Genomic DNA, 18,856 nt, shown 5'->3' on the forward strand with positions numbered 1-18,856 from the left:
TTGAATTTGAATTAAAAAAATTAATAAATAAAAAATAAGTACGTGATTGTTTAGCTGAAGGATTTAAGAAAAATAAATAAGAGATAGGAAGACGACGAGAAGGGCAAGAGAGTGAAGGGCAGCAACATCCTCTCGTTTCTTTTTTCTCTCATCATTCGTGTACCCGAGAGTGGGGATACAGAGAAACAAGGCTACGCCAGTGAGCCGCGTGTACCTCATTTCATTTCAAAAGTGTCTCCGTCACCGATACAAACGGAGCCTGCGTTGATTCTTGTATTTTTGCACACCGAAATACTAAAAGTTTGTTTATTTTTTTTTTAATCCTTTTTTATAATATACGTGTTTTAGTGTCTGATACTTTTTATATATTATCATATACTTGGATATTGTGACTAAGATAAAGTTGATGATTGTGTGAAAATTTAAGTGGTTAAAAAATTGTTTTTTTTTTTTGGGAAATAATTTATTAATTATATTGATAAATTAAATAATTGAACAATTAATTGGATATTGTTAAGGTTAAGGTAAGACCTATTGATATATATTTATATATATATTGCGGTTTAATTATAAATGTGAGGGTGTTAAATATCAGTGACAATTGATAAGAGTTGAACTCGCGTTTGCGGGTTAATTAATTGGCAAAGTGGCTCACACGAGAGATAGATCAGCAGAGTTGCAGGCGGAAGTGAGGAGTACTGTGAGAGTACTAAATGGATGGTGTCCACGAGGACCGCAGCAACCTAATGGTGGACAGACTCGAGATGACACTGTCTTAATGTCACCCTCTAATCCGATACGCGGAGGATCAACGGCTGGTACACAATTAGGACACAGAAGTGTTAGTGGTACAACTATTAATCCGTCAACAAGTGTCGTAGTAAGCTCGACCTCCAGCAGCATGCGGCCCCCACCCCCACCCCCGCCTCCAAGGGCAAGGCCCTCCGCCGAGGGCAAAGGTCATCATGAGGAACCCACTAGCTCCATTCCTGATCTAGGTGAGTTACTTTTATATTTGAATTTTCCCGCTGAAAAATTTTAAAATATTTTTTATGAATGATTTGGGAAAGTCGAGTTTTCAATGGATAGAAAAAATTTTGAGATCATAGGAAATTGATTAAATTATTGTGAATGCAAATGTAGCAGACATACGACAATTTTTTAATTATATATAAAAAAAATTAAATAATTAAAATTTAAAAAAAATGCATGCATTGAATTTTGATTTGTCTAAACATGCTTTTTTATATTTTTATTTTATGTACATGATAATTTTTTATTTTTAAATTTTAAAAATTGTCAGATACCCGCTAACTTTACTATCATTTTGTTTATTTGCAAGATGATGTCTGAGTTTCTGTAAGTGCAGAGAAAAATTTATTTGGCGCAAGAAATTTTCTAGGAGTTAAAAAAAAAATTTTTGTTTTTAATTTGAAATAGAGAAATTTAGGCGCCAAAAAATCCATTTTTTCTATGTGGGAGTGGATGCTTATGCTCTAGAAAATTAAAAAAAAATGCGCATTTTAATCGATAAATCAATTCGAACAATTTGAAAAAATAAAAAATATCCTAACGTTTTTGGTAGCTCATAAAATACACGTTCAAAAATTCAAATCTTGAACCATTTTTTGGTTCCTCTAAGAATAATTTAAATCGGTTCTTTAATTTGAAAAGAATCAACAAAAAATTAACGTTTTCGATGTTTTTGTAGAATATTTTATGATCTAATGGTCAGATCTTAATCAAAATGTTTTCAACTCTTTTTGTAAACAAATTTTTTTTATTGAACCATCAATTTCTTTACGAATAATTTTATGAAACAATTTAACCCATTATTTATCCGGTGTTAGATTTCTCAAATAATTTTGATATTTTTCTTTAATTGTTATATTAATTATTTTATCAAAAATAATTTTTACTATTTTATATTTGTACCTTTTAATTTTATATTAGTCAACATTCAAAATTATAATTTAGTGAAAATTATTTTTAATTAAACAATAATTACAATATTTATAAAAAATTTCAAAATTAGTGTTCGAAAAATCTAAATTATTTTTGAATTTTTTTCCCGCAAAATCAGATCAAGTTTGAAAGCAAAAAATATTCGAGCCAGCCCGCGAATCAATTTCAAATTTTCTCATTTTGATTTCTACTGAAACTTAAAATTTTTTCAAAACCCGTCTGATAAATAAAAATAATTTAACGTAATTTGGACCCAAAATTAAATTAATTGGATAGATGTAGAGTAAGTCAATTTTTTTTTGAATATTCTGGAAAAAAGTTCAAGTTTAATAAAAAAAACAAAAGCAATCTTAATTATTCATATGACATGTTTACATATATTTTTATCTAGAATAAGACAATGAAAGTTGTTTTTAAAAACAAATAACATTCCAACAATATTCCATTTAAAAGTCGCTTTGAATGCACATGTACTTATTAGTAAATAATATTCTTTATTAACACACTGTAAAAAATTGGAAGTGAATTTGAACTGATTACTATTTTAATTCAATCCAAATTTACTGTCACTCGGAGTTTAAAAAAAAATTACTCCACATACAGAGTAAATAGGGAGTTTGTTTTTTCAGCGGAGATTTGGATTTTATTTAAATCCGCATTCGGAGTTATAGTAGACTGTAAAAAGAGCTGAGTTAAAACTAGACTAAATTTAACACCACGTGGTGTTAAAATAAAATAACCCCGGTATAGGCGGTGTTAAAGAAAATTCCATGGATAGAAATTAGAAAAAAAAATGTATCACATATACAAAAACATAAAAATTTAACAAATATTATCTGGAGGAAATTTCAAATTTGTTATGTACTTATTTAAATAATTATTTATGTTATACGTAATTTATTTAAAAATTACATAATTTTACGGCCACCGTTTCTATCATCAATAATTTAATTAATTAATAAAAATACTGTTTGACTGTAGTGATCGAGTAAATAAAAATATTCGAATCACAAATTGAAATATTTTAACACCGGTAAAGAATATTTACACCAGCGGTGTTGCTATTTTAACATCGAAAATTTTGACACCTACTTCACCTGCATGCAAATAAATTTTTAGTAAAAAAGTTTGATACCGTGCGGACATGTAGTAAATATCGACGTTCTAATTAGCAAATTGTCTAACTTAGTATTTTTTAGTAGGTGATTCTGTGCAATTTTCAGATAATAATAGTCAGAAAACATATTATTTAAGTAACCCAGACTAAAATATTATACATATACAAGATATGGAATTGATTTTTAGATGAAAAAAAATTTTTAAATTACTTTTTTTTTGTATAAGTGGAAGATTTTCTGAAATGAGGTTAGACCATTCGCATGTACGTGAAGATCGAAACGTTTTTCGTGCAACGAAAATGAAAAAATTTAAGTAATTCGACTACTTAAGGGGTAGTTCCAGAAGTTGGGGGTAGTCCAAGATTTTCGACTGACATATCAGCATCTATATGCGAAACATTTCAGAAATCTAGTCATCCAGTAGAATTTTACTTTGCTTTTTTTTTTTTTTTCATTGCTCGAAAAACGTTCCGATCTTCAGGTACATCAATTCGCTTATTAGAATGTCGATATCTAAATTTTTCATGCACATTCTAAAATATACTACTCTATAGCATGTAAATGACGTGAAATTTCTACTAACAACATAGTAAAAATTTAGTTACTGGCTAGATGTCGTTACAGTACCAAACTTTATGAGCAATTTTGACTCAAAAATATTCTGCGTGTGGATTTACCCGGTTTTTTTTACAATGTATTAAAAACTTTTCTTATATTGGAGTGAATTTCACCCCGATTCGGAGTCTTAATATTAAACTAAACTCCTCTTCGGAGTAAATTTTACTCCAAGGAGATTAAATAAATAAACACTCATCCGCTCTGCATTCATTCCGAATTTACTCCGCATATCTTTAACAGTGTAAATGAAAATGGGTTTTAATTGCTCTGATATAAATAAAGTTTGGTTAAAGACTAGATAAGAGATAAGCCCTTGGATGGTCGCGTTATCAGCGATTTTCCGGTGTCATACTACTCAGCTTGTGAAGGTTGTTATAAAACACTAAAGCAAGAGCGATAAACGGAGGGTTAAATTAATGTGTTCGATATATACTGCTTATAGAAATTGAAGGCCGATAAAATGAATTAGCTGAATAGTTGTTTACTTTTTTTCTTATTTTTAGATTTTATATAAGTAGATATAAAAAAAAGTACAAAGCAAACGTCTCGCACCTTGACCGTTAACATTTAGTAAAGAAAAAAAAATAATCAGTAGGACGCGGGTGTAAAAGAGACGAACAGGCTGTAGAATAACAAAACCGATGAATATGAGACTAAGGTTTATCAGTCTGTTGACTGTTGTTAACCAGATGCGTTTGACCGACTCTACCGCTTTAAGTTCTTGGTAAAATTCCGGAATAAAAAATGGAGAATTTTTTAAGCCTTAAGGAGACTATAAGGTCATCTTTTATTATATGAGGGAATCTTTAGATATATAGATAAATTAATGTTCAGTCGAATGTATATATTTGAGTTGGCAAGAAAAATAGAATTTATTCATTAAAAAAAAAACAATAATGATTATTTATTAATTTGTGAAAAAAATAAAATTATATCACTTTGCACAGTAATAAATATTCAAATGATAATAATATTTTAATTAATTTCATGATTCATTTTAATTATCATTCAATGTCAGTTTAACTAAAAAAAGATTTTTTATCATGGACTTTTGGAATTCGATGATCATAACCTCGGGCAATGACGAGATATAAATTCAAATCGTCTATATTATTTTAATTAAACAAATAAATTTTCGGAGTAAACGCGGAATTTTTTTTTTTAATCTTTTCAAGATGTAAAATATAAAGAGTAAAAGTTATTGATATTTATATAAATTATTAGATGTAACTAGTCCAAAATTAAAACTCCGTAATAACTTGGAATTTATTTGCGATTTTTTAGATTGCATCATTATCCAATTTAAATATAGAGGGAGAGTACTCCCAAAATTTTCTAAAAAAAATTTTTTTTTTTAATATTTTTTTAAAGGGGGTGACTAGTGTGACCGCCTAAAAAAAGGTGATTTTAAGGAATTTTTTTAAAGAAAACTACTGCATAGAATGCTTTAATATTTTAAGGACACATTTGTGGATATATGATGAATGCAAGATAAAATTGTTGGACCAAAAAATTCAAAATTCACCGAGTTATTCACAATCTCCCGCTTAAAAAAAAGTCCATAGTGCAGTGATAGCGACCTGCGCAGTGCCGGAAATAAAAAAAAAAAAACAAAAAGTTTATTAAACTAGAAGGTATTTTGTGTACCAGGACCCACGGGTAAGAAAAAAATTGGTTTAACAAAATAGCGGAGTTTTTTAAAAAAAATTTCAAATTTCGCGCGAAAATTGATGATTTTTGGCCTGGCAAAATTACATTTTTGATTCGATCAAAACACTGGAGGTTCGTGGTACGTAGAAACATATATAAAAGAAGCTGCAATTCAAATCAAATCGATCGGATGATTTGTCTTCGAGTTATAACTGCAGGAATTTTGAAAAATGTATTTTCGAAAACCGATAAGCGGCTGTAACTCAAAAAAACTATTCGAGATACGCACTTGAAATGGTAGTATGCTTATTTTTGAAGATACAGACTATCGAAGTATGTAAAGAAAAATGAATTGATTTTTCAAAATTTCACACTCGTAGTCCCCCTTAACATTTCAAAATCACTTGTGTCATTTGATTAAGTATTATTTTGAATTTTTCTTTTGTTAAAATTTCTCAAAAATCGAGTGTTAGTCCAAAAATGTTAATGACTTTTATTTTATTATAAAAACTACTAAAATTTTTTTTTCTTCCTTTGCATCCAATCATTATATAAAATTTAATTTTTCTTCATGTAAAATACAAAAAAATTTAATTTAATAAAATTTATTTAGGTTCTAAAAATTTTTGGTTTTTCATCTTTTTTAGGGGGTACCCCATTTTGCCCGCAAAAATTTTTTTTTTAACCTCAACTGAAAACTATTTCTATTTACGTTAAATATCATTAAAAAAAAAGATTTAGTGTTGAGTCCTCGAAAACTTGCTATTTCCTTAAATACCCCCCCCCCCCCGCTACATAATTATGCGCAAGTGTTATACCTGAACGGCTTTTGTAGAGAGTTGTATCTATATACATCGATATATATTATATAAAAAGTAATGAATATGTTGATGTATTATATAACGTTAATCGACAGAAAGCGGATTGAATATCTGATCTATACCAATAAATTACCCGTCAACTTAAACTTTAAGGTGATGACCTCGAAAACGCACGATACGTTAAATAATCGGTTAAATAGGTGGGCAATGTCGGGGCCACACGACTCAACTCTAACTTGGTTGACCGAGTAACGCGGCGAGTTACGCTCATTTAAAATCGTGATTCACTAGACAGTTACTTTCCTTATATTTAAAAAAAATATTAACTTTCCTTATATTTAAATAAAATTTCTTTCTGCCATTGACGGGGAAATCAGTTGTTATCTTTGTCAAAACGTCATTGTGATAAAGAAAAATGAAATTTTTGATTAATATTGATACATAAAATTAATCAATTTATTTTTTATTTAAAGGCCGTTTGGTCGTATTTTATTGAATAAATTATATGGATTATTGTCATAACTTATGCTGATGAGATAAAAAAAAAAAAATTGCTAATTAAAAAAAATAATTATATTTATAATCTGGATATAAACAACATCAAAGTGATATGTGTATAATTGAAAAAAAAAATAAACAGCTGACTCTGTCCTTGCGACTGAACTTTTATAACATATTCAACCCACGTATAGGACAGTTTTCGGCTTCTCATGGTCATGGTCGTGTCTAACGTCATCGTTTATCGTTATAAATACAGAGGTTAATTTTGCCGTATGTACTTTAATTCTTTGTTAAATATTTTTTTATAGACAGATAAATACTTTATCTGAAAATGTTATTTTTTATTTTTTCTCTTGGATATGATATCATAAATATACATATAGTTTTATCCTCATAAAAAAACTTCTTTTTTTTTTTTTTAAATAAAATATCGATAAGTCGGGTCTTCCATTATTTTTTTTTCAAATTCTTTTGAGCAAAACTTTAAATTCAAGATAAAGAATGAGACTCGATGCATTGCTCTATAATCTAGCAATTTGGGTTTTTATTTTTTGGAAAATTTTATTTGTTAAGGAAAATGTGGAAAAAGTTTTTAGTTATTTTCCAAGTGCAATAAGAATAGTAAAGTTCGTCTACACAGAAAATAAAAATTCTCGAGTGAAAGTAAATATTCTTGACTCGAGAAAATTTTTTTGAAAACCTCAATTTTCTTGGATAAAGTAGAAATTTTCTCTGGCCAAGAGGAATTTCCTTTAACCACCAAATTCTCTTTGTTCAAAAAAATCTTGACTTGATTCCCGAAAACGTTTGTCTTCCAAAATATTTCCTTGAGTTAAGGGACCACTAGTGTGAAATTTTGAAAAATCAAAATTGTTTTTTCGCATATTTCGACAATATACCTTCAAAAATAAGATACTAAAATTTCTAGTGCATGTCTCGAATAGTTTTTTTGAGTTACTGCCATCTGAAGAGCAGCCGCTTATCAGTTCTCGAAAATCCATTTTTCAAAATTGTTGCATCTATAACTCGAAGACAAATCATCCGATCGATTTGATTAGAATTGCAGTTTCTTTTATATATGTTTCTACGTACCATGAATCTCCAGTTTTTCAATCAAATCAAAAATGTAATTTTGCCAGGCCAAAAATCATCAAATTTTCGCGCAAAATTTGAACTTTTTTTTCAAAAACTCCGCCATTTTGTTAAATTTCAATTTTTTTCTTAGCCTGAGGGTCATGGTACGAAAAATACCTTCTAGTTTAATAAACTTTTTGGTTTTTTTGATTTCCGGCACTGCGCAGGTCGCTGTCACTGCAATAGGGACTTTTTTTTTTTAAGCGGGAGATTGTGAATGACTCGCTGAATTTTGAATTTTTTGGTCCAAAAATTTTATCTTGCATTCATTATATATCCACAAATATATCCTTAAATCATTTAAACATTCCATGGAGTAGTTTTCTTTAAAAAAATTACCAGAAATTGGCGTTTTTTCAGGCGGTCACACTAGTGGTCCCCTTAAGACAACCCGAGTCAAAACACGAATTCTAGTTTAGTCCTCAAAAGCCTCAATTCCTTTGATGTTTTATTTACCTCCCAGAAAGTAACTCTACTGTAGTACTAAAATTCTTCAATGAGAACTATGAGGTCCAAATGCGAATAATTTATCGATTTTGAATTATAACTAAGATCTCAAAATCCTCAACGAATGAAAAGTTATACTTCGGACTTTGAAAAATTTTAGATAGAAAAGGGGAGGGGAGAGAATTCGTCGAATGAGACTTTTGAAGTTTAAATGTGGATAAAATTATTTCTGTAAGTTTTGAGTATTTTGAGGCTCTAATCCAGATTACGTTACATAGAGAAAAGAGGAGTCGTCGGTACTAGCAACGGCAATGAAAGTAGTTCGGTACTCGCCACTAGATGGCGCCTACCATTTGTAGTGTCCCTGGTAAGAAACTTATTGTAGAAGTGTTATAGTCCAAACTTGCAAGCAATGCTAGGACCTATACTCTTCTGTTATACGACAGAGTTATAACGTTACCTTTTTTGATGGTCAACATTTTTGAAATATTTTGTTAAGCATGTTTTATACATCATATTAAATGCAATGTGCGTTTAGCAATAACATTAATATTTAAATATATAAATATAATTCTTACGTGTACAATTAATTGTTACGTGTTTTGAAAAACTAGCAAGTACGAAGACTTTGATGAAATTTATGTATATATAATTAATTATAATTGATAAACTATTGGTTCTATTGATAACCAGCCGCTCGTGTGTTATATTTATAACCAAAAAATTAACTGAGATCGAGTAATAGGAGCTGGAGATTAAAATTGAACTCGCTCTAAAAAAACCCATCATGATAATAAAATATTCAATTTTAACTATACAATTAAAAAAAATTAATTTTCCAATGGTTCCATGGTTTAGTGCCGGAAAAAAGTCCACACAGATTTGAATGTTTCCTTCAGGAATATCATCATATTCAATACTCATCAATATAATCATCATATAACCTTAGCTTCTGATTTTTTGAAGCAATGATATTTAGTACTATTGGCCGAATGACCGGATGAATGGCTCTTAGGTTTCTTGTATTTTCTTGTGCGAATATGATAGTACAAGTATAAATACATACTGTTTTCATACACAATAAATCGCACTTCGTTGCGTCTGGCATCTTTTTCAAAATAAAAAAGTAAAGTATTTTGACTGATGTCGATGAACATCAAAGCGCTTGAGGCTCTAATCCAGATTATGTTATTCCAGTTTAGTCCTGAAGGTGGTAAAATTCATCGTAACTACTACTTTGAGGACTAAACTACGATAACTTTCCATACTGTTGTCAATCTTTAAATTCTAAATTGATCCTCAAAAACTTCATTGAGAACTTTGAGACGTAAATCCGATTTTTTTTTTGACTTGGGAACTATTCTTTTCGTGTGCTAGAGAGAAAACCTTAAGGTATCGGCGTAGTCAAAAATGGTGTTTTTTATTTGTAAGCTCGCAGAGCTCAAAAATATCAGGTTTGTTAGCTCATGTTCCTATAGTCGTTTTCAAACTTTTTCTTCTTAAAAATAAAACAAAATTTTTTTTATTAGAAATATTCTTAATTACGATTTGTAAAACAAGTTGGGGCAAGTTGTTTACCCCGGGTAATGTTGCCAATTAAAAATTTCTATTGAAAAAAAATTTTTTTTGTTTGTTATCTGAATTATTTTATCGAAAACTGGAAAAAGTTGACTGAACTAAAATAAACCTCGATTGTAAAAAAACTTCGGGCTGAACTTATCCCATCATTTTCAACGAATCATTGCTTAGTATTTTTAAATAAAAAATAATTTCTAGTGGTCACAAAAATGGTGTCTCATTTTGCCCTGGACTCATACCAAAATATTGTGCCCGTTTCATTTTACCCCCAAGTTTTTTTAAGTTTTGTTATAAAGCGTCTTAGTTATATTTTATGAATGAATGCTGTTAGATCTAGAAAATTAATAGTAACTTTCAAGGGTAACATATATACATATATATAGAGATAAAATAAATCAGTCTTGGCCTGGAGAAACAGATAAAGTTAACAAAGCTGTGATAAGTCTAGAATATTTTAAACATTTTTCAGGATCGTTTCAAGGCCGATTATTTGATTCAAATATTTTCCAAAATCCGAATTTTCTTCTTAAATTATTGTTTTTATTAAATTAAAAAAAAGGTTTTAGAAATGAAAATTTTGATATTTGTTGATAACTAAAGCATTCACTCTTTATTGTTTTAATTAACTTTCTAATAATGTTGAATAAATCCATATAAATGCTTAGAAAGTATAAAGTTAGTAGTCTTGATTAAGTCCGGAGACAAGAGATCGCGTGTGGGATTTAATCGTCGCTGCAAAAGTGAAAAGTCGCGATAAAGATAGATTCATTCATATATTTACTCATATAAGCATCATTTAAACGTTCATTTTTCACTCGTTATTAAATTTTTACACATGTCCCGATAAAAAAAAATGAAAATCATGTTTATTTTCATGTCAGTGTGTACGTGAATAATGGACCTGACAACTCACATGGAGTTCCTCGCGATCTATTAAAAAGAAAAGCGTCTGATCCGATGATGAGCCACAATGGTTGGTAGGTTTTATCGGATGTTGTGTCTGGTTTCCCCACCACTGTGCAATCAAGAATCTTTCGAGGGCAACAAGGCCCCTTCATAGGCGTAGAAACTACCCAGAATCTTAAAATCACTCGTACGCTCACATGTGAGCAATATTATAGTATGTACTGGGTTAGTTGCAGCTGGCTTGTTGTTTCTTACTTTTACTTTTCTCTATCTAATGTATGGCTTACATTGTAAAGAATAGTGCACTTGTGTGTTATCATCTAACTACTCACGATAACATGCTTTCTTGCAGGCTCATTTTTTATGAAAAAATATTGCTACTGTTTCTGGTGGTGATACAGAGCAATACCAAGCACTTGAGACAGAAAAAAAAATTGTCTTTAAAAATATTATAATGGGTATTTTAAATAATTATCATTATTAATTAAGTGAAAATTTTAGTATTAGAACAATTATTGATTATTTATACATTTTTTTTCTTTTTTTTTAAGAAATACTTAGAAGAATTTTTAGTTTCTTTGGAGACATTCTAGTCAAAGTTTTGCATCTTTAAAAAATTGATGATTGATCAATGTGAGCTTATTCTAAAATTTGTGATATCTGATTTGAAAAAATAATCAAAATGTATATTTCTTAATTCTGAGTTGAAACATACGGTTTTTTTTTTTTTAAATTACAAAAAATGTTAATTCCCGATAAATCGAAACCAAACGTATTTGCTAATTTGAATAATTTTAGTGACATTGAATGGAGTTTATCAAGACTAAAATCATAAAGTTTTGAGACTAATCGTTGCTTTAATTTTTAAGTAAAAAAAAATTTTTCTTTATTACCTGTGTAAAAAAAATTCGTTCCAAAAAGATTCCAAAAAAGCTCGGCATGAGAAACTTTTAAACTTGATACAGATTCGAACTTCGAAAAGTTTATCTAGGACTTAATATGAGTAATTTTGAGTTAAAAAAAAATGTCTTTAAATCATATTTCTCAAAACGTATTTTTACTACATTTCACCTTCGTTCTAGAAAAGTTCAAAAACCTCTAATTTGGAACTTTTTGTGATTCTTATGGGGATATTGGTTTCTAATGAGAACTTTTTCAAAACGAGGGTGAAATGTAGAAAAAATATGTTTTGAGAAATATGATTTAAAAACGTTCTTTTTTTTACTCAAAATTTTGTCATATAAAGTCATAGATTAACTTTTTTTTACTATCAAAATTACAAAAGTTCTACTTGAAGTTCGAATCTGTATCAAGTTTGGAAGTTCCATATGTCGAAATTTTTTGGAATATTTTTGGAACTAATTTTTTTTTACACGGACGTAAATATTTTCTTATAAAAAGCGACTGTAGTAAAATGACACGGAAAAATTTTTATCTCGAGACCACTTCAGCCATCTAAATAATTACCATGCACATAATAAATTATATTAATCAATATCATGTATATCAAGTACATTTTTTATTAAAAATTTTTAATTATAACAGCAGGACATTAAGGCAGCACTGTCGTTTTTAAAATTACCGTTCAGAATTGAATGAAACTCGACATCTTGGTTGATAATGACAAAAAAAAGATCCAATTAATTTTTTTAAGAGCTACAGAGAACCAATAATATTTTGATTTTCATACATTTAACATTGAGCTACATGAGAAATCACCGATTTAATCAAATTTATTTTTCTCTGTAGCTCTTCAGAAATTTAACGAAATCTTTTTCTTATCATTATCTGCTATTATGTCAAATTTTATAAAATTCTGAACGGTAATTTTAAAACTGACAGTACTATAATACCTTGAAAGAAAAAAGGTTAAATTCAAAAGTTGTTTTCTCGTTTTAAAAGAAAGTAAAACGAAATAAAAACTATCGGCTTGTTGTTTTTCTGACAACATCAAGTGAATGTCGAAGGAGTTGACAAAAGCACGCGCTAATTGGTACATCGCGTAGTACGGCCCGCATTGTACGAGTCGTGGTGAGTAGAGCGTGACTGAGTCTGGGATCGCGTTTGCCAGACGACCCCTCTGTGCCACCCCTTGCATCACTTGCTTCCATTCTTTGTTTCCTTGTTATGTCGCTTATACGTCTGATTGCTCTGACTCACTTATGTCACTAGTCCAAAAATTTATATAGATTTCTTTTGATGTAGGCTGTATTTATTAATTTAACAAATAACTTTTTAATTAAAAAGAAGAAAAATTTTTTAATAAACAAAGATGTATTTTTCTTCTGTGACGACAGAGCACACGGATAATAATTAGTAAAAAAATGATTATGAAGTAAAGATACGTTAAAAGATTATTATAAATCTATTAAAGTGAGGGTTGTAAAGGATATAAAGATAGTAGACAAAGCATAAAGAACATTGAAAGGGAACAAAGTGGTAAGAACTAAGGGTAGTATACTGTAAGTGGAGGGTTCAGTGTCTCGCAATGACCCCTGCACACTGCAAAGGTGGAATGGCCTAGTCCCCCTTGCCCTCGCGTATATACCCTCCGTCGTAAATCTACTTCTTTTATTCTTATACTCCCACTTGCAACACACGTCGTCGTTTTTCCAAGCTTGAGCACTCAAACTCTTGTCACATAACTCAGGGTTGCAGAATTACAAATTTTATTCCGTTAATGGAGGACAAAACATTTTTTGCAATATTTTCCTACACTAAAAAAAACCGGGGTGAGTCCAGGCGGTGTAGGTGTTAAATTTCAACACCGAAAGCGATGTTAAAATAACACCATCGCCGGTGTTAAAATATTTTTCGGTGTTGAAAATATTTTACTTGGTGAATATTTTTATTTAGACCATCACTACAGTTAAATAGTATTTTTATTAATTAATTTAATTATTGGTGAGTGAAATGGTGGGCATAAATTGTCTAATTTTTTAATAAGTACATAGCAAAATAGAAATTTCCTCCCAGATAATAATCATTAAATTTGTATATTTTTTTATATGAGAGGAGGGAGGGGCAAAACTGGGTACTTCAGGAAATACCAAGTTTTCGAGGACTCAAATACGCTAAATCTTTTTTTTTTTATTGATATTCAAGGTAAATAGAAAAATTTCCAGTTACTGTTTAAAAAAAAAAATTTTTCATAATTGCGGGCAAAATGGGGTACCCCCTAAAAAATTTCTGGATTCTAAATGAATTTGAGTAAGTTAAATTTTTTTGTAAGTAATTTACATGAAGAAAAATGGTATTTTACATGATTATTGGATACAAAAGAAGAAAAATACATTTTTAATAGTTTTTATCATAAAACAAAAGTCATTAATATTTTTCAACTGACAATTGATTTTTGAAAAAGTTTAACAAAAAAAAAGGTAAATAAAGCTCAATTAAATTTACAAAAGTGATTTTGGAATGTTTAAAAACCATTTAAAATAGAAAATGTTTTCTTTATAAAATTTTGAGGGTACCCCGTTTTGCCCACCTTACCCCCTTTTGCCCCCTCCTTCCCTTAATAAATTTTTTTTCTATTTTCTATACGTAGCATTTCTTTTTCTACACCAATTTAACCGCCAGATTACACTGCATACATCGATTTTATTTTATTTTAATACCGCGTGGTGTTAAATTGAGTCCTATTTTAACACCGCTTTTTTTACAATGTATGAGACAATCAATTATTTTTTTTGCAATTTAATTGAAAAATTATTTTTAAGTTGGATCGGGGCATGATGGCTGACCTAAGCGAGTAATTTTTGCGGCTTTTTAGCACCAGATAAAAATTTTTTAGACCTATTTCAAATAAATCTTTACAATAATTTTTATGAGAAAGAATTTTTCTTTTGGGCCATTGGACCGTCTTGGAAAATCATTAAAAAATTTTTTTTTGAACTATCAAATTTTGTCATTTTCTAGTAAATAAATCTATTATAATAGTAGACTTGTCATTATCAATAATGCGATAATTGATTGATTAATTTATCTTGAAATCCCGAAATTTGATTTTCACCCTTTTTGTCAAATCTCAGACAGACGTCATCCATTTGACGTCCGTAAGGGTTGATCTGTTCTCTAAATATTTAACTTATCCTCAAAATCAAATCTCACTGCCTCATCGTCTGTTCAATATAAATAATTGATACATTCTGATATATGTAGTTTAAGGTCTCGTATATTGAGTTTCCACAAGTAGTAGATGACTAATCTGGATCTATTAACTATTCAAATCAGTTAATCCGTTCCGTTACAAAATAATCGTGAACAGAATAATGGAAATATAAATATTTGATAAAATCATTTTAGTAATAAAAAGTTGTGAATTAGTTCAAAAGTAGAAATTTTACACACAAAACAAAATTTCTTGGCGCAAGAAGTTTGTTCTCGCCCCAAATAATTTTTTCTTGGCTCGATGAAATTTTTTCTCTCAAGAAAATTTTCGTTTTCAATTCATAATGCAAAAAATTTCTTAGGGCAAGTAAAATTTTTCTTGGCGCGAAAACAAATTTTTGCGCTTTTTTCTGTGTTTATTTTTTCAGGTATTATTTTAACTGTCATAAATTTTGAATGCATAACATAAAAATTCTCAAAAATTTTTTTTTCTCTATATTTTGTTATTGGGTTATTTTGTCGCAGTTTGTTGTTCCTTTTCACGGTTATTATATGCGTGACACCGGTCATATATGAAGTCAAAAAAGATATAAAAGACATAATTTTGTTCACATAATTTTATTCGCTTATACATTTAAAATTTTGACATCTCTTAAAATTACAATACATTTTTTTTTCTTTTTTTATTAAAATTGAACTATTCAGAACGTCAATAATCAATGATATGCGCATTTTATTCAATTTAAATGTATTTAATGGAAAACGGTCAAAAACCTTTCCGACTATTGACGAGGGTCATTACAATTTCAATATATATGTAAACCAGTAGGAAAATAAGATGAACACAGTATATAATAGTGTGTGATGATAGACGTATTTATACGTATACTTTGGCACATCGTCATTGCCAGACCCGTTTATTCTTAACTCCTTCAACTCCCTTCTAATAGCAGAGCGCGTGGGAGTGTTAGGGGTGGCCGCGAGTCAGTGCCATTGCACTGCACTGGGTGAGGGTCATTACTCTGAACAAGGCGAGCCGGTGACCTCGGCGCCAACGCCCGGAATCGATCCGACCCCCTCAGACGGAAAGGGGTGCAATGCACCGCGAGCTTTCCTTTTATTGCTACCCCTGACTCCATCTACAAACCTTCACATTGAAACTTTCTCACTACACATGTATACAGATAGATGGATGAACTCTTCATGAACACATACCTTGCACTTACCCTTGCAATATCTTATGTATGTACACGTTCTTGTATGAGTTTACTCTCTGTCTGAGAGCAGACCTCTTCTCTTTAACACTTTTCCTTTTATTTTTTTTTACCCCTCGAAAATATGATGATTAGAAATTTTATATTTAAAGATTTATTTTAAAACCCTGATTATCGATAGAGTGAAGAGACTGTTGAGACAGTTTCTGGTCTTATAATTTTATACTTGTGCTTAACTTTAGTCAATTGTTTACTTTAATTAGGGGAAAGTGAGTAAAACGGGATCGGGTGGACAAAACGGACCACCTCAAAAATTTGGTAAAAATCCTAAGTCGAAATTTAAATCGTAGATTGAATGTTCTAGACGTTAAAAACATAAATTCAACCTTTCAAGACGTACATAGCCGTAGAAACGTATTTTAGACGTAGTTGACGTACGAAAACGTGGATAAGACTTGAGTAATCGTAGATACACTTTCAAAACTTACAATAGAAAATTTAAACTATATCAGAAACATTTCATTGCTAAAAAATCCTGTCTAGCAGCCAGAGGACGAGAAAAAAAAATTTTCAGCAGCTTTTGAAAAATATTTCGGGCCTTGTAGGAGATAACTCTACTAATGGCTTGTAAGCTGATTAAGAGAGTATAGAGTCTCAAAGAGTTATTTTTTGCAAGGCCCAAAATATTTTCCAAAAGCTGCTGAAAGTTTTTTTTCTCGTCCTTTGGCTGCTGGATAGGATTTTTTTGGCAATAAATTGTTTCTGATATAGTTTAATTTTTTTATTGTAAATTTTGAAAGTGTGTCTACGATTACTCAAGTCTTATTTACGTTTTCATACGTTAGCTACGTTTAAAATACGTTTCTACGGCTATTTACGTCTTGAAAGGTTGAATTTACGTTTTCAACGTGTCTAGTACAATCAATCTTCGATTTAAATTTCGACTTAGGATTTTTACCAAATTTTTGAGATGGTCCGTTTTGTCCACCCGATCCCGTTTTACCCGTCTTTCCTTAATTAAAGTAAAAAATTGACTAAAGTTAAGCACAAGTATAACTCTGATCATTATTTTTGCACAATTTTTTGTGTCCCAAAATTTTTTTTCGACGAATTTTAAATCCATTATTTCCTTAGCAGTTCCGTTTTGCCCGCTCTTACCCTACAATCAAAGAAATCGATACTTATTATTGTTATCACGTTAATTAATTATAACTACAAATTTAAATTCTAAAAAGTTCATCAATCTAAACAATTTCTTCAAAATTCGTAAATTTTTAATTTATGTAAAAACGTTGAAATTAATCTTGAAATTTGGGGATAATCCAGAAATCATTGCAATGAATCGATCCTGATATAAATAAAAAAATATTTCAATATTAGTCAGGATACATCGATAGAAAAACATTAATAAAAGTAGATGAGCATTCTATTGCTGTGATAATATGAATACATAAATCTCTCTTTCTCTCGTGATAATAGTAGAAGCAACAGATAATATTATGATTAAACGGTCTGTTTGATGTGAGTAATCGCTCAAAGGCTTGGAATAGTAGTAGCAACATCCAGAGGATTGAGTATATATACCTTGTAACAAATATGTAATACTACTGAACTCTGAGCATTGATTCATGAATGCACTGATGACGTAAATAGGTAGGGAATTATATTTGTACTGTGCATCAGTAGAACTCGAAATTACGTACAGTCGAATTTCGTTGAAGTTGACGCATTAGGACCGGGTTTTTTGTCATAGTCGACTTTTTTTTTTCTCCTTATAAATATAAATTTTAACAAGGAAATCTTTAACGCAGTGTGATTTCATATCGATACTGCCATTCTAATACGTCGTATCCCACTGTGTTGAAAATCAATACTAAACATTTAACCAAATAATTTTTTAACACAAATACACAAAATTTCTAACTGCGTATAGGAATTTTCACTATGTTAACAAAGAAAAATTTTCTATGTGACATACGATTTTTTCTGTTTTTGTTACAAAGAGATTTTTGATATTGAACATAAAAATAATTCGTATGATAATATAGTAAAGTTTTCTGTTGACATAATGAAAATTTATTTGTGACTTAAGGGAAGATTACTGTGTACCATAGAAAAACTACCTGTTTTTTTTCTCTGTGCAGAAGGTAAAGTTAAATGGTTGCAGGTGACCCAAACAAGGACAATGCAGTAACTCTTGGTCACTATAGTCTGAAAGACGACGATTATTTTGAAGGTTATTGAGTCATTATAAGATTCTAGTAACAATAAAGTACGGTCACAACTTAGGTCAGCTTTTATGGTACTTTTACAATGGGTCTATTTCAATTACCAAAACTACTCACTTAGAAACCATTTGGCATTATGAGTGTTGATAATATTTACTGAAAGTTAAATATTAGTAAACAAGGAAATTGATACACGAAATTTCTTTTTTTCGTTGCGGTTAGATATAATCCTACTTATTTTTATATAGTCAAACCGGAAATTATCCAGACAGTAACAACCGGATATCGATTGACTGTTTCAGATATCAATCTCAGTTCTTGTTGTTATTTTTGTCAAAAAATTATAACCCTTAACTGTCATTTCGGGTTCAAAATACTCATGATAATCTTCAGCTCTAAATTTTTATATCTACACTGTTAGAAGTATTTATTTGAGCCAAATAAATATTTGTTAATAGTTAATAAATGATTTATTAAATGAGATTTATTTGGGCCAAATAAGCCATTTCTTAATAGTTAATAAATGGCTTATTTGAATAGAAAAAAATGACACGTGATGTTAA

General features: G+C 29.8%; 1 protein-coding gene across 1 annotated transcript in view; it reads left to right on the top strand.

Annotated features, from left to right (window-relative positions):
* Positions 1 to 232: 232 nt before the first annotated feature.
* Positions 233 to 18,856, top strand: part of LOC130674133 (nuclear hormone receptor E75) — a 131,132-nt gene continuing 112,508 nt past the window's right edge. The window contains exon 1 of the mRNA XM_057479391.1: positions 233 to 998. Within this exon, the coding sequence (XP_057335374.1) occupies positions 779 to 998 (220 nt within the window). The 5' untranslated portion in view covers positions 233 to 778. The remainder of the gene's footprint in view (positions 999 to 18,856) is intronic.

The sequence above is a fragment of the Microplitis mediator genome, chromosome 9 (assembly GCF_029852145.1).
Source record: "Microplitis mediator isolate UGA2020A chromosome 9, iyMicMedi2.1, whole genome shotgun sequence".
Lineage (NCBI taxonomy): Eukaryota > Metazoa > Arthropoda > Insecta > Hymenoptera > Braconidae > Microplitis > Microplitis mediator.